Source organism: Equus caballus, chromosome 8 (genome assembly GCF_041296265.1).
Source record: "Equus caballus isolate H_3958 breed thoroughbred chromosome 8, TB-T2T, whole genome shotgun sequence".
NCBI lineage: Eukaryota > Metazoa > Chordata > Mammalia > Perissodactyla > Equidae > Equus > Equus caballus.
In genome coordinates, this window is record NC_091691.1 from 7,278,068 (window position 1) to 7,294,441 (window position 16,374).

The 16,374-nt window shown below is 44.0% G+C and overlaps 1 protein-coding gene across 7 annotated transcripts in view; it reads right to left on the bottom strand.

Annotated features, from left to right (window-relative positions):
- Positions 1–16,374, bottom strand: part of OSBP2 (oxysterol binding protein 2) — a 181,056-nt gene that overhangs the window by 87,619 nt on the left and 77,063 nt on the right. Inside the window, exons 1-2 of one of the 7 annotated variants that reach the window (XM_070276213.1) lie at positions 7,903–7,972; positions 6,461–6,543 (exon numbers count right to left, since the gene is read on the bottom strand). The exons of 5 other annotated variants lie outside the window; for them this stretch is intronic. Coding sequence is in view for 1 of the 2 variants with exons in the window: in XM_070276209.1 (XP_070132310.1) it covers positions 6,465–6,495 (31 nt within the window). In the remaining variant the exon portion in view is untranslated. Of the gene's footprint in view, positions 1–6,460; positions 6,544–7,902; positions 7,973–16,374 lie in introns of those variants that run through there. One more of the 7 variants, XM_070276209.1, reaches the window with a different exon arrangement.

Below are 16,374 nucleotides of genomic sequence, written 5' to 3' on the forward strand. Positions count from 1 at the left end.
GCAGGGGGCAGGGGCTCCTTCAGTTTTCACATCAAGGAATAATAATCACAATCCACATGTGATGCATTAAAAAATAAATCAAACTACTACCTCTACAGTCTTTTAACTTAACATCTTTTTTTCTCCTTTGAAAATTACTTCCAAGAGCTTTTTTGTTTAAGTAGCATGCTATCAAAATCCAAAGATAGGAAACAAGTCAGGTGCCAGGAGCACCAGGTTATGTGGGCTTCCTGCTGCAATGGTCACAGGCATCAGATGGGGGGATGAGGCGCCCAACAGCCTTCCAACACCCAACATATGCCAAAGGGACTAGTGACACTGATGAGGAGAGTCTCAAGTCTTTCTTTGTGCCTTTTCTCACTTGGAATAGAATTTCTTGAAGATTTTGTGACAAAGGATCCCTTCAATTTAATTCCTTTAATTGTCTAGCTTACAGACATTTAGCAATCAACAGGATGCCCTTGCCTTTCAGGAGACCAGTGAGGCATCCAGCAAAGCCCATTTTCTACACACACACAAACAAACATACACACACACACACACCCACACACACCCACACTCACACAAAGCGCAGAATTTCTACTGATATGACATGCTCACATTTATACTGAAGACCCCTAAAAATTCAGGGTTTGGAACTAATAGAAACAATCCAAGCCATACAACAAGATTTTAAATTTGACTTCACTTATTCTCTAGGTTCTGGAAAAGCCTAAAACTGGAACACATTCCATTGATTCTCATCCACTCCTACTCCAGGCCCTCTTCCTCCCTCTGCCCCAGGGCTCAGGCTCTTTGACCTTCTCACTAAACACTCATCCTGGTGGGCAGACTATGACTGCCACTGCTGCTGAAAGCTAGTAAGCCACCTGACCTGCCTGGAACGCCACCTTTACTACCGACGTTGCTGTTAAATCCCAACCAAATCCACCCTTTGCCCTCCCAGCCCAGCTGCACTTCACTCCCTCTGTCATGCCCTGACGACACGAGCATGTCTGTGCTTGTCCCTCCTCCTCCCTCACAACCAGCCTGCCCCAGGTTCCACCAGCACTCTCTTGGCCCATTCTTTCCTTCTGACCTTGCTGGGGACAGCGACCTACGCCTCCTCCTCTCTCCCTTGTCCAACATGGCAGCCTACTCCCTGGGCCCCTGCCTCCTCTCTTAACCTTCTCTCTGGCCACATGACTCTTCCTAAGACACCTGGGATAGCCTGTCACTACCCCTGTTACAAACCTAAAATGCCACCAACCTGCTACTGACCAAGTAAGGTTCAACTTCCCAGCCTGACCCTGAGGGTCCCAGGTAGACATCCTATCTCTACGTCATCTCCGAGGACTCCCTAAAGACAGCTCTGACCTCTGGCCATGATATCTCAAGTCTTTGCCCCATGACCTTGACTGTCCTTTGTCAACTCTGAGCCTCTGCTCCACGATCCCTCACCTGGAATTCAGGTTCCCTGTCCACCCACTGGAACTGCAGAGCCCTTAATCCAGAAGTGCTCCCAAGTGCTGCTGTGGCCAGTGCTGGGCCTGGTGCCACGGGGTGCATGCTCACTGTCCTGGGGCATGGCTCCTCACCTTGGCCTCCACCTCTACCTCCTTGAGCCCCCAGGGCACTCCCTGCCAGGACCATGCTCTAGCCACTTAATCATTCCAACCATCCATACTGCTACCTATTTGCTCCATGCCCAGGCATCCTACCCCTCCAGAAAGTCTACAAGAGTCTCTGTCTTCTGTTTTTGTGGACACCTGTCAGTTCCCAGCAAAGTGTTCATAGTACTATTGAGAGGTGCTCAACAGTTCTTGAATGAGCAAACCCAGCACAGGTAATACCAAGAATGGCAAAACTTTAAATCTGCTCTTGAATTTTATCTAATTCATAGTCTCTCTCTCTCTCCTCACACCCAGGCCACATCCTGCCAAGCCAACCTTGGGATGACAGACAGGGGAGAAAGGCTCTAGGCTGCCACAGAATCCACAGAACAAGTTCCTTGCCAATGGGTGATAAAGACAAGACTGAAAAGGCGTTCTGCATATGTTATTACATAGCTGTTTTCAGAACCCTTCAAATAACTCTGAAACCAAATGGCAGGACAAATTGGAACCCACCGAACAGGCCGAGTAACCTATTCTCACCATAGTAATGCCTCAAAAACACAGCTGCTGCCAGTGACTGCTCCACAGGAGTGGTGAGGGGATGGGTAAGCCACAATTCACTTTCTGCAGAATGGAAAATGTATTTACTGATTTCACCAAAGTAGTAACTGACATCTAAGAACAAAGCAAACTAACAATCAGCTTTTAAAAAGATTAGATATGAAATCAGGCAGGGGATGGACTCCTAGCTCTGTTACTCACTAGCCATGAAACCCAGGGCAAGTCGCTTTCTCACTTTGGGGCTAAGTTTCCTTATCTGTATTAAGGCGGCATTGGATCAACTAATTCTTGCAGTCTCTTTTAGCACTAAAAACACAATGGCTCTTCAAAAATAAACCTTTGCATATATAGTTTTTTGACAAAGGTGCCAAGACCATTCAGTGGGGAAAGGACAGTCTTTTCAACAAATGGTGCTGGGAAAACTGCATATTCATGTGCAAAAGAATGAAGTTGGACCCTACCCAACACCGTATACAACAATTAACTCAAAATGGATCAAAAACCTAAATGTAAGACCTAAAGTAATAAAACTCTTAGAAGAAAACATAGGAAAAAAGCATCATGACATTGGATTTGGCAATGATTTCGTCGATATGACACTAAATGCATAGGTAGCAAAAGAAAAAATAGACAAACTGGATTTGATGAAAATTAAAAACTTCTGTGCATCAAAGGATGCTATCAAACAGAATAAAAAGGAAATCCACAGAATAGGAGAAAATATTTGCAAATCATGTATCTGATACAAGATTAACAACCAGAATATATAAAGAACTCCTAAAATTCAACAACAAAAAAAAACCTGATTCAAAAATGGGCAAAAGACGTGAAAAGACATTTCTCCAAAGAAGACATAAAAATGGGCAATAAACACATGAAAAATTGCTGAACATGACCAAACATTAGAGAAATGCAAATCAAAACCACAATGAGATATCACCTCACATCCAATAGGATGGGTACTATTAAAAAAAAAAAAAAACCAAAACAGAAAATAACAAGTGTTAGCGAGGATGCAGAGAAACTGGGACACTTGTGCACTGTTGGTGGGAATATAAAATGGTGCAGCTGCCATGGAAAACAGTATAGCAGTTCCTTGAAAACTTAAAAACAGAATTATCATATAGTCAAGTCAATTCTACTTCTGGGTATATACCCAAAAGAACTGAAAGCAAGGTCTGGAAGAGATATGTGTACACCCAAGTTCACAGCAGCATTATTTACAACAGCCAAAAGGTGGAAGCAACCCAAGCCTCCACTGATAGATGCATGGAGAAGTGAAATGTGATATATATATATATAAAGGAATATTACTCAGCCTTAAAAAGGCAGGAAATTCTGACACATGCTACAGCATGGGTGAACCTTGAAAACGCTATGCTAAGTGAAATAAGCCAGTCACAAAAAGACAAATATTGTATGATTCCACTTATCATACAAGGTACCTAGGGTAATCAAAATTATAGAGACAGAAAGGAGAATGGTGATTGTCAGGGGCTGAAGGAGGAAACAGAGAATTAGTGTTTAACGGGTATAGTGTTTCACTTGTACAAGAAAAAAGGGCTCTGGAATGGATGGTGGTGATGGTTGCACAACAATATGAATGTACTTGATAATCCTGAACTGTGCACTTAAAAATGCTTAAGATTATTCAACTACTCTGAGTTTTCGGGGGGGGAAAAAAAGGTCAAGATGGCAAATTTTATGTTATGTATATTTTACCACAATAAAAATACTTTTAACCCCAAATATATATATATATATAAACAAAATATATATATATTATATATAAGTATATAAATAGTAACAAAAATATATATTAACAGAGAGTGAAAGAATTTAAAAAATATTAGGTAGTTAATTGAGCTTAATATAAGTCATTTCCCTTGTAAATATGTTTACAGTGTTTAAAAACTTGTGATATACAAGGAGTAAAAATAGGAAAACAAAAAAGTTCAACCTCAAATACTATCCTTGTCACCCTAACTGACCAAGGGGCTCTCAGTTAGGGTGACCCAAGCCCAGGAGATCAGCATTTCCCTCTGCAGTTGCCAAGCAGCCACATCTCCAGACATCTGGGGCCTTGTATCCTCACAGCTCCTAGGAAGTTCTCAAAGACTTAATGTTCTCCCCACATGAAGCCCAGGGGCGGTTAGGGAAACCAAAGAAAACACTGCAGAAGACAAATGTAAATTTTCAAAAATACAGATGGCTGAAATGTCAAGAGCCAGTGAGAAGAGCCATTTGGCATATCTAGTGTGTCCTAAGCAGCTTGATTGGAGAGAAGCTTTACTTCAAAATAACTATGATTAATAAGTTAAAAAAAAGAAAGGATAAAAGGGACAAAATGGATATATGGATGGAACATTTCAACAGTACTGGAAATCTATAAAAATAATCAAATGGACATTCTAGGATTTAAAAATATAGTATCTGAGATTGAATTCACTGAATAGGTTTCACAGCAGAATGGGTGAAGCAGAAAGCAGGATTACTGAAGTCAAAGCCTGGTTAATCGAAAATATCCAGAGATAAAAAGATGGAAAAGACAGAACAGAGCATAAAAGACATGTGGGAGATAGTCCAAAGGTCTGACATACACATAATTCGAGTCCCACAAGAGGAAGAGAGAAGAGAGAATATAGGTTAGAAGCAGTCATGGAAGAAATAATGGCCATGAATTTTCCCAGATCTGATGAAAGACATTGGCCCACAGATTCAACAAGTTCAGTGGGCCTCAAGAAGGAGAATTATAGATCAAACCTTACCTAAGCACATTACAGTCAGTCCTAAAAAACCAAATATAGAGGAAAGAAACCTTAAAAGAGGCTGGAGAAAATAAAAAAGGTGCATTATTTTCAAAGAAGCAATAAGACTGTTGTCTTTTTGATATAAAATACAGAAGAGGGAAGACGACAGGATCTTTGAAGCTTAAAAAAGGAGGGAAGGAGGGGTTGAGGGAGGAAAGGAAGGAGGAAGGAAGCTCTGCTAATTTAGAATTCTATTCCCAGTGAAAAGATCCTTCAAAAATTAAGGCGAAATAAAGATGTTTTCAGGCAAAATAGAAAACAAAAAGTAAAGAATTCACTGCCAGCCAACATGCATCACAAGAAATACTAAAAGAGTTCTTTAGACTGAAGGAAAATGGTCCTAGACGGAAGCAAAGAAATGCAGAAAGGGATAAGAACATCAAAATTGTTTTTTTAAAATGTAGATAAATATTGTTTAAAACAACAACAATCATAATGCTTTGTGGCATTTATAACATATGAGTAAAATATATAACAGTAATATGAAGAGTGAGAAGGGATAAATGGAATTTAACATGTGAGGTTCTTAAATTGTTTGGGAAGTGGCAAAAGTACTAATTTAAATTAGACTATAATATATCAAAGATTCATATCATAATCTCTTTTCTTAAAAGAGTGAAAGTACAAACAAGAATGAATAGAGAGAATGAAATAATTAAAAAAATGATTAATAATAAAAAAAATGAGAGAGAAGGAACATCGATATTGTCACATGTGTTGGAATTTCCTTCCTTTTTGTGGCTAATAACATTCCATTGTATGGCTATGCCAAATTTTGTTCATCCCTTCATCACTGGTGGACGCTAGGACTGCTTCCATCTTTTGCCTATTGTGAATAATGCTTCTATGAACATTGATGTACAATCTAAATCACTTTTAGATCAACTTTTTAGTTGAAATACAACCTTAATCACTCTTACCTTCAGTTTTCAGACAATGTGGTAGACAGGATGGGGCAGAGAACCTGAAGTCAGGTAGACCTCGGTTCAAAGCTAGGCTCTGCCACTTACTACCTCAGGGACTGTGGGCAAGTTACTTGGAGGCTCACACACCAAGCACGTACAAATGCCAGGCACACAGCAGGCACACATGGCAGCGATTATTAATGTTACTTTCAGGAGCTCAGAGCACCTCTCTGATGTCAGGCGGGCTGGGGAATGTTAGAGACTCTGGGTCCTCACGGTGCTCGTGTAATAGATACCTGAGACTTGTGCTTTTCATATTGTTCATTTTCTCCCCAACAGACGAGAAGACAAACCAAAACTTATAACAGCTGCCAATCAATGTTTATCTCTATAAAACACATTGTCAACCAATGATAATTGGCCAAAGAGTATTTTACATTTTGCTTGAAAATTCAGTTTCGATTCATCTTACTTTAACTGCCATGTGTTGGTGGCAAACCCAGATTATGAATGATTCATGCATAGACACAATGACTAATTAAACCCAAAAGAGATTATTCATTAAAAAATATAAATGCAAACTTTTTACCCACGGGCTTGCAAGTAGATGTCTGCAGGAAGCATTTGTAGGAAGGTTTATAACCTCAGCTTCTTCAGTGAACAATACTGCAGCTGGCAGATGAAAAAAATACTTGTATTCACACACTCTTTCTTATCATGTAAACCACAGTGATTGAAGCATCTGTACGTGGTTCCTAAATACTTAGTTTTTTGCTGTTTTGATAAATGTTTATGGATTTTTTTTATCATCAGCCCTCTGAGTCTATTGCTCTATTTTGGTGATATCTATCTATACACCCATTGATTTGGGGACAGAGAAGGAGGCTACCTGGGTTCTTAATCAAACCATTTACTGCCAAGACTCCTGAAATTCCCGCTGGTCTGGGAGATAACTGTGACCCTCTCAGTCTCACTGCTCTGCCATTCCATAATTCATTTTTCTCTATCCACAAAATCGAATTAAGATTGACAACATATTTCATAAGTCTATGGCATAGATATCATAAGGAGACAGAACTAACTGCATATAGAATCTCACAATACACCTAAGCTCTTGCAACCTGGATAAGGGCAGTGTTTGAAACAGGAATCACACCGGCCTTGACGGTCAAAGACCTTCCAAACAATGCAAACAATTCAAATACCAATCATCAGATCCTATTCCCCTTAGTTTCAGGGCAGCCATGTGATACAATGAGGCAAGCATAGAGATAACAGAAGAAACATCCCTTAACTGATTTTTAAATAGTTGATCCAAAAGCTTATCGTCTTGAACAACCCTTAATCACATTTGCCAGTGGATTCTCAGCAAGTTACCACAACTCAAACAACAAGAAAAAATTTAACCTATTAAGTATTCCCCCATCTTTTTCTTTTTTTTTTTTTTTGTAAAATGCAGTTTCCTACATCCCTTCAGGCTTGCTTTTATCATTTTGCTTAGAGTCTTGTTGAAATACTGCCTGAAAGCTATGGGCACACAGTTTAAGAAAGGAAACAGCAGTAGAAACCAGAGCAAGCAAACACACACACACACTCCAAATCCAGGCCCCAAACAGATCTCCTTACATTCTCAGGACTAACATGGAGCCTCTGGCTCTGTCCTCGTTCCCGTCTCCCTCCAAATCCATCATTGGGTCGTGTGTGTGTGTGGAAACGCTCTACAAAGCAGGTGACGGAGTTTCAAGTCGTCAAATCTTTTCTACCCCTTCTCTCTCTCTCTCTCTCTCCCTAAAAAGGGAATCAATAGCAGTGCCATGTACTTTCATGGGGCTACATAGGCAAGTCTTTCCGGAACTCTGGAATGCCTGCAGGCTGAGGGTGAAACTTGAGAGGACACAGAGAATAAACCCCGGGCGTCATCCAGCCAACCTCTGCCTCCAGCCCGAGGAGCCCACACCCAATGGGCCACAGCAACAAAACTACAAGTCTGCCAACCCCAGGGACCCACTCCACCTTCTGCAGCCCAGTCACCTTCTAGCATGGAGAGAGAGTCGCCCCCTCAACTCTGTTCCTTTCTGATGACAGCCATTGTCACATGCATAGAGAGGCGCACAAGAAACAACACGTGTTCTCTCTGAGATTCATGTCCCGCCTACCCCCAAAAACATGGCACAAAATAAAATTAAGTTACACTCTAAAATGGAAACAGTTTCCACTGGAGGAGGGAGCAAAGCTGTTACAGAGAAAGAATATCAAGGGCAGACTCTGTTCTTAGAGAAAATTTCACTCTGCCTTGTGCAATTGGGGCTAAAACTCATGTCTGTGCACCTTCTAGTCATCGCTGCTGCCTTTCAGAAAGGCTGCACCCAAATCATCTCCAATCAAACCAGTTCTCTCCCCTTAGGGTCCTCCAGTGGACTCAAGCAAATGGTTGTTCTACATGGTGAACCAGACAGAGCTGAAATGGGTTGTCCTGGGGCTCTTTTGGTTTTTTTCTGATTTTCGTGTGCTCTGTAAGTTTGTTTTGTTTTGTGTTTTTTGCTGAGGAAGATTCGTCCTGAGCTAACATCCATGCTGATCTTCCTCTATTTTTTAGCATGTGGGCCTCCAGCACAGTATGGCTGCTAACAGAGTGGTGTAGGTCTGTGCTCAGGAACTGAACCCGGGCCGCCAAAGTGGAGCATGCTGAACTTAACCAGTAGGCCACCAGGGCTGGCCCTGTAAGTTGGTTTTTCCCTCCCTAAGTATCTGAGCTGACTTGGTGGGCTCAATGGAAAGGAAACCTCAGTCACTTGTGTTAGCTACTAGCTCCTAGAAACAGTGGAAGACGTACAACCTGGAAAGAAGATAGGTCAGACTGTTTCTAAGAGGAGGCTGACTTCACTGGCCTGAAAGCCTGGCTTTGAATGTGCCGAGGAAGTGGTTCCCACCTGCTTGCCAGGCTCAAGCCCTTCCCTTCTGGTCAGGGTTGGACTTCCTTCCAGAGTCTCTCCCTGCAACCTCCAAGATGCATCTCAGAGAAGGCACAGTAAACCCTCCAAGAGCCTCCTTTCAAGCTTAAAAATAGTGTAGTTCTTTCTAAGAGGGTGCAACAATCAAAGCTGATGTTTCATCACTCAGCCCCAGGAGCAAACCTGTCATCTTTCCCTTTGGAGCACAGTCTCTGAGACAGCTAACAGAGTCCAGGCATACCTGGCAAACAGGCTACTGGCACACCATTTTTTGCCCTTTCATGATATTGCATGTAGATTTATCCCAAGCTATTAAAAATTAATTATTCACCCCCAAAGAAGCTCTGAATCAGAAGTCAACATTTACAACTCATTAATTAACACGGTCCCTGGCATTAGAGACTCATTATACTGGAGCTACAGTGCTAATCTAATTTTACATGAAAGGAGACGTGTAATGGCAGGAGCTCTGCAAGTCTGAGCCACAGCAAAATCATTTTATGCTCCTCTTTGAATCTGTCAGATTAAATCATACCAAAGGCCTTGGCTGGTTTGTCAGTCACTCCAGAGCACATCTGGCCTTTGGACTGAGGGCCCCAAGTAAAAGGGGCGTAATACAGCTAAGAGGCCAGGGCCTGCCTCAGCACACCATCCACCACCAGCTCTCCATGCTGCAAAGGGGTGGGTCCTCTCTACTGAAGGGTTATCGCTGGAGGAAAATATTCCATGGGAACTGGGTGGGATTCTTCAGAGAGATTAACGTGGCACTGGGGAAACAGGAGACAAAAGGAGATGGTATCATTCTTTTCCCTTCCCCTTTCCTACTCAGCAGGAGAGGACACGTTGCAGCTGATCAAAGTGCCCCGACCACCATCATTATCACTGTCACTTGTATTGGTGCCATACGGGCCCGGCAGCCAGGCACACTGCTGACACTTTATACATCCTCACAACAGCCTGATTCTTCAAATAAAGGAACTGGGGCCGAGGAGGGTAGGGGGTTGGGTTAGATCATTTGTCCCAGGTCATGTGGAGGGAAAGTGACACAGCTGAGATGCCAGTTTGGTTGGACTCTGGTACTGAAGACACCATGAGAAACAAACAGGACAAAGAGCTTTGCTCTGCCCCTTGAAGCTCTCTCAAATCCCAATGCTTCTCTCCCTTCCCTACTGCCAACCCCCCTGCCAGCGCCACCTGTCACCTGGAGCCACTAGCCCCTCAGCCACAGTCCTGCCTTGCTCTGACACATTCTCCACCCTGCAGCCAGAGGAGCAAAGCTGAGTGTGTCAGGCTCCAGCTGGCAGCCCTTGGATCCAGTGGAGAATCTGGCTGGGAAGGCCTTTCTTGATCCATTATCTGGCCCCTGCTGGTCCTTCCAGCCTCATCTTGGGACATGCCCACCCCACCCCACCCCACCTCTCCCTGTTCCCGCCACCCTTGAACTGTCTTTAGCTCCCTGGATAGCCATGCTCTCTCCCCCTCCTCCAGGCCTCACTTTCACTTGTTTCACTGTCACTTCACTAGACTAATTCCTCCTTGCCCTTCAGGTCTCAGCTTACACATCACCTCTGCCAGGAAGCCTTCCCTGACCCGCCAAACTGGGCTGGCTGCCTCTCCTTCTGCTTCCTTTGCCAGGGTGAAGCACTGGACACACTCCACCGTGATTTTCTGTTGATTTGTCTGCCTCCCACAGCAGGCAGTGAGGTCCCTGGCAGCAGGGACTGGTTTTGTTTTCCACTAAATCCTCACCTCCTAGCACTGCCTGGTACAGAGAAACAATAAATATTGTGGAGTAAATATTTATTCTACACCAACTTAAAAAATACTAACCTCTATAAAATTTAGCAAGAAAGCACGTTGTCTAGCTCAGAAATATTAAGCACTAATATGTGCAAGGTACTGGTGCTCCGGATCTATGATTAAAATTATTCAAGGAACAAAATGTGGTCCACACTTTACATGGTTAGAGAGGAAAACTTAATCTACAGTTGAAAAGCAACCCCAAACAAAATCCCAAGGGAATATTTTAAATGAAACTAAAGCTGATTTTAAAATTTACACAGAAAAATCCCAATACCTTTTTGAAATTAAAGAACAATGAGAGAGGATTTATCCTACCAGCTGTTAAACTATTCTTTAAAGCTACAGGGATTAAATTGTGGGATACAGGCACAGGATGGATAAAGACATCAATGGCCAGTAGAGTGCTCAAAAACAGAATAAATTCTGTTGGGAAAATTAAATATACTTTTGGAAAACATAAAAATAGATACCTACTTCACACCTTGCACAACAAATTCCAGAAGGATACAATTTAAAATACACTTGTTAATGGTCCCTTCTCCCCTAAGAGATTTGAATGGCACCTTTATCGGTGAATTCCTGTAAATACATAAATCTATTTCTGGAGATGCTATCCTGGTTTTAAAAATGAAAACCCAGGATTTCCACCCACAGCAGACTCGGCTCTGTGAGACTACCCACTCGGGCTGGACCATGGACACCTGAGCCAATTCTGAAAATACTGCTTCTAAAGCCTCTTCATGGGAGGGGACAGTCATTCTAAAGGTACTCACACGCTGAAGACAACTTTTAATTAATACAGTCCTCATGATTATGATGGACATTTCTGAGACTCCAGCTCTCCTGGCCATCACCTGCCTGGTGGACCAAAACAGGCATGGCTCTGGGAAGCCCCCAGGGCCCAGGGGCAATGTTGGTGAGGAACACCAGGTTGAGAAAAGGCACATTTTGCATCAAGGTGCCACAGTTTTTCTATTTCCCAAAATAAGGAATCTTCATAAATTGCATTCTTATGCAAACATTCTCAAAGGTAAAGATTTCATATAACTTGTCTGATTTGGGGAGTAACGGTATCAGCAGTATTATAGAGTTGTTCATTTACCTTTAGACAAAAATATGCTCTCTGAACAACTCTCTCTGCTTCTGAGATGTGGTATTTCAAGACCCCAGCAGAATGAAAACAGGCAGAACTTGTGTCTGCGGTGAGCTGTCTTCCCCGATTCCCCTCGGGGTACCAATGAATAGGACATTATGTGCCCAGGTTCCCTACTCTTTGAAGGAAAGAGGACATAAGACACTGTAGTGCCTGAGAAAATATACAATCATTTTTAAAAAGGCAAAATGAGTGTTTCTTCATCAAGAAAACCTGTGTTCAGAGCCAGTCCTGATGGCCTAGGGGTCAGCATGCTCTGCTTTGGCGGCCTGGGTTCAGTTCCTGGGCACAGAACCACACCACTCCTCTGTCAGTAGCCATGCTGTGACAGCAGCTCGCATAGAAGAACAAGAAGGACTTACAACTAGAACATACAACTATGTACTGGGACTTTGGGGAGGAAGGGAAGGGGAAAAAAAGAGGAAGATTGGCAACAGATGTTAGCTTAGGGTGAATCTTTCCCAGCAAGAAAACCTGTGTTCAAACCTTCCTCAGGTTGTCCTGGGACAGTTGACTCTCCCAGCCTGGACTCTCACACACTGCTGGTGGGCATGCAAAATGGTACAACCACTTTGGAAGACAGTGTGGCTGTTTCTTGGTAGACATATATCTACCCTATGACCCAGCTATTCCACTCCTAGGTATTTACCCAAGAGAAAAGAAAGCAGATGTCCATACAAAGGCTTGGACACGAACGTTCATAGCAGTTCTATCTGTAAATAGCCAAAACCTGGAAACAACCCAAATGTCCATCAACAGGCAATGGATAAATTGGGGTGCATCCAACAACAGAATGCCATTTGGTGATGAAAAGAAACAAAGTGGCGATATGTGCAACAACGTGAAGGAATTTCAAAATAGTTAGGCTGGGTGAAAGAAGGCAAACAGGAGTATACACTGTACAATTCCATCTGTATAAGATTCTGGAAAATGCAAACTAATCTATTGTGCCAGAAAGCAGGTTAGTGGTTGCCTGGGGAGGTGGGAGGGGCTGGAGAGGAAGAACAAAAGGGCATGGGGAGTCTTTGGGGGAATGGATATGTCCATTATCTTGATTGTGATGATGGTTTCACGGGAGCATACATATGTCAATAGTTATCAAATTGTATACTTTATAGGCTTATATTGCATGTCAGTTATACCTCAGTAAAGATTTTTTTTAAACATATGTATTCTAGACAAGAAAAGAGTGGTTGGCCATCAAGAAACCCCGTGCTCCACACATCCTCTGCAATAGCCACTGTAAGCCACCAAGACCACAAGGCCCGGCACCTTCCTGTGGTCAGACCTCCCACCTCCTGCTGAAAGCCCAGCTGTCTCCTGGCTCACTTGGGCCACCGGCCCCCACACTGTCCCACCCTGGGCAGACAAGACTCCCAGTCAGCCCATACAAGGCCAGCTCATAGTCCATGGTCCATGCTGGGCCATCATTCACATTCCTTGGAGAATCTCCACCCCAAGTGGATAGGACCTTTGCAGGAGGCAGAGGTGTTCTTCTGACAGGATTCAATTTGTGATTGCAGCTCATCTTCTCAAGCTGCTTTTAGGCAGAAGGACACCAGTGCTGTAACTGATAAAAACCCAACTCACATGCTTTACTTCCCTCTCCCTGAGGTTCAACGTAACAAGACGGCTGCTATTCCAAGGAAGCAGGAGAGCACCTGGGCTTTCAGGAAGCTGCATGAATTCTTTCAAGCCGTGGCCTAGAGAGCTCCAGGGCCAGCTTCCTGGGTGTCCCCTACCAAATAATAAGCAAAACAAGTCTTACCTGTTCCTGCCCCTCACTACATTCTCATCCGGGGATGCAGCAAGGTACAGCTTTGAAGCTGCAAAAGTTTGTGTTTGGATTTCGGCGCCACCATGCATTCCCTGGACATTTCCTGAGCATTTCCCGTGTGGCAGGCCCTGCACTTGGCACTCTTCTTAGAGTCAATGGTCTAGGTGGGCAGACAGATGTTGATCACAGCAACACCACTTCCTAAGAGTGATCTCGGGCAAGGCACCGCGGTCCTCCTCTGTGGTAAGAGATAACAATCCCTCCCTCTCAGACAGACTACCCGACTCACTTGGACGGTGCTCCAGATGCGCCCTGTACAGGACCCAGCACTGCCCACTGTCAGCCTGAGCAACTAGGTGCAGGGAAAGGACATGGGGGACATCCCTTAATGGGTCTCCTTCCCTCCAAGCAGCCCAAGGTCAGAATGCTTCAACCCACTGCAAGGGCATTTCACACAAAGAAACAGAAAAAGCGTGTCTCTGGGGAGTGTAGGCTCCCTTGGAGAGGTGAAGAGGTGGAACTGTGGGCACCCTCGCCGAGAGGCCCCCGAGCTCCTGCACTGGCCTCTCCACACCCACAACTCAGGTTGGGGCCTGAGCCAAAGGACAAATGACTTGGTATGGCAGGAATCATGGAGTTAACCAAATGCAGGAAGGTGGGGGAGTGGGGCTGCTGCTTTTCATTACTAGCACTATTTTCACTCCTTTCCTATGTATATGTATTAGTGGGCTAAAAGAAACATTTTTAATATTAAAATATAATTACTACATGGCATTTACTTTTGGGTTGCTTGAAACAAAGTGACTTGACACAAGTTAGAGCCACAAACACCAAAGGGATCAAATTAAAATGGCCTGGGTGCATTATAGCAGAACGTGGAAAATGCCAGAGTCACAACCCTGCAGCACTGATCCCCATCTCATAAGTGTCAGGTTTTCACACATAGTAGCGGCTGAGTAAAACTCACTCATGAGATTTTCAGCAGCTGTGCCACTCACTAGTGGCTCAATGTACCCCGGACTTATTACTGGATAATCACTTTGCCAAATTCTGAGAGGAAACGAATCCATTGTAGCATATTTACTGCAAAAGCATTGGCACTGGGCTCTAGAAAATGATACTGGGTGACTTGCAGTTTTTAAATAACACTAAATAAGCATGCCTTTCTGCTCACCCGGGGCTGTGAGCCCCTTGAGGAATGGATGCTCAGCCTGAATGATCATTCAATTCAGGCATCTTCATTTGGTTTTAAATAGACTACAAACAGACTAAGGGTTTTTGCTTCATATTGAATGAGAATCTGACTGGCACACACAGAATACACGTCTAAAAGGAAAAATGACGATCAAAAGAATACTGAAGAGCAGAGGCGAGCCTGAGGAATGGGGATAAGCTGGATTTCTGTGTAACAGAGGAGCTGGGAGGGAACGTGAGGGAGAGAGGAACAGCAAAGGGCAGTGCTGCAAAGGTGGGCTGGGACGGGCAGCAAGGACCAGCTACTCGCAGGGAAAAGAGCACCCAACCACCAAAGGGGCCACGGTCCTTTTGCCTTGGGTCCCCACCAGTCAAGTGTGAGACTGAACTTCTCCTTTGTCCCCTCGGCTCTAATTCCACTTCATTCTGGGAAGGAACTGGGGATATTTTCAAATAAATGTGCTTCCTTTCTTTCTACGGCTCTCCCAGGGAAGGGCAGGATGTGGGTTCCTGCCAAGCAGAGTCACTTCTGTCTAGCTCCCGCAGCAACAAGTTCACCCCAGGAAGGGCACGGAGGCCAAGGCAACTGAGGCAGGATGGCATCGCTTTCCTGAGAATGCTGATGTCCATCCATTCAGGAGATGGCAGGTGGCAGTGCTGCCTGGGACTGCCTTGCAGAAGCATTTGCCAAATGTCTGTGGAATGCCACTCTGTGCTGGGTGGTGGACACCGAGAGGAGTAAAAAGTGGTGCTGGTCCTCAAAGAACCCACAAGCCAGACATCCAAACTGTTATGGTTATGCACCCCATCTGAAAAAAGTTTGATCATGTGCCCCCAGTACACGAATAATTATTTCTAGATCATTTTCATGTTGTACTACTTATGCTTTACGATGTTGTGCCCTCCTGGGGACGGGGTACTCATCCTCTTCTTGAAAACAACTAGAGGACAATGGAATCAAGAGCCACAATACCATCCACACCGCCTACCCAATACAGCTTTTCCTGGGAAAATGTCATAGAAGAGAAGGGAGCTACACGAATGGATGTGTTCAGTGAGGCGTTATAGTTATAACAGTTATAACTGCGAGCTGCTCAGCTGTCCAATCAAAGGACAGCAGGGTAAGAAAACTGTGACCCAGCTCTTGACAGAAGAGAAACAAGCACAAAAAGTGCCAACCAAGGCTGCAGAACAGCCTGGAATACCGATGCTGTAAAGCTGAGTGAAAGGAGAATGTGCTGATGGTCGCTACAATTTCAGTTGTGTGTGGGTGTGTGGGTGGTATGAGTGGGGCCCCAAAGGAATGGCAATGGCTGGGATCATGGCAATGTTTTCATTTCTTCTTCTAAATTTCCTTTAATGTCACTATAATGTTTTTAATAACGTAGGAAATCAAGTTTAAGTGAATAGCGGAGGATGATTTTTCTCACCAGTTCCCTCTTCCTCCCTCTCCTCCAAAAGATGGAGTATCAATTTCCTCCCACCAGCTTCCCTGGCTTCCAGACTGATGAGAGTCTCTGCGAACCAGCACGGCTCCACTAATAGGGCTTTCTGTCTTCCTACTCTCCCAGGCTGCTGCCATTACTCTCCCCGACAGCTCCGTGCCCTCCCAGAGCTGAAGGGCC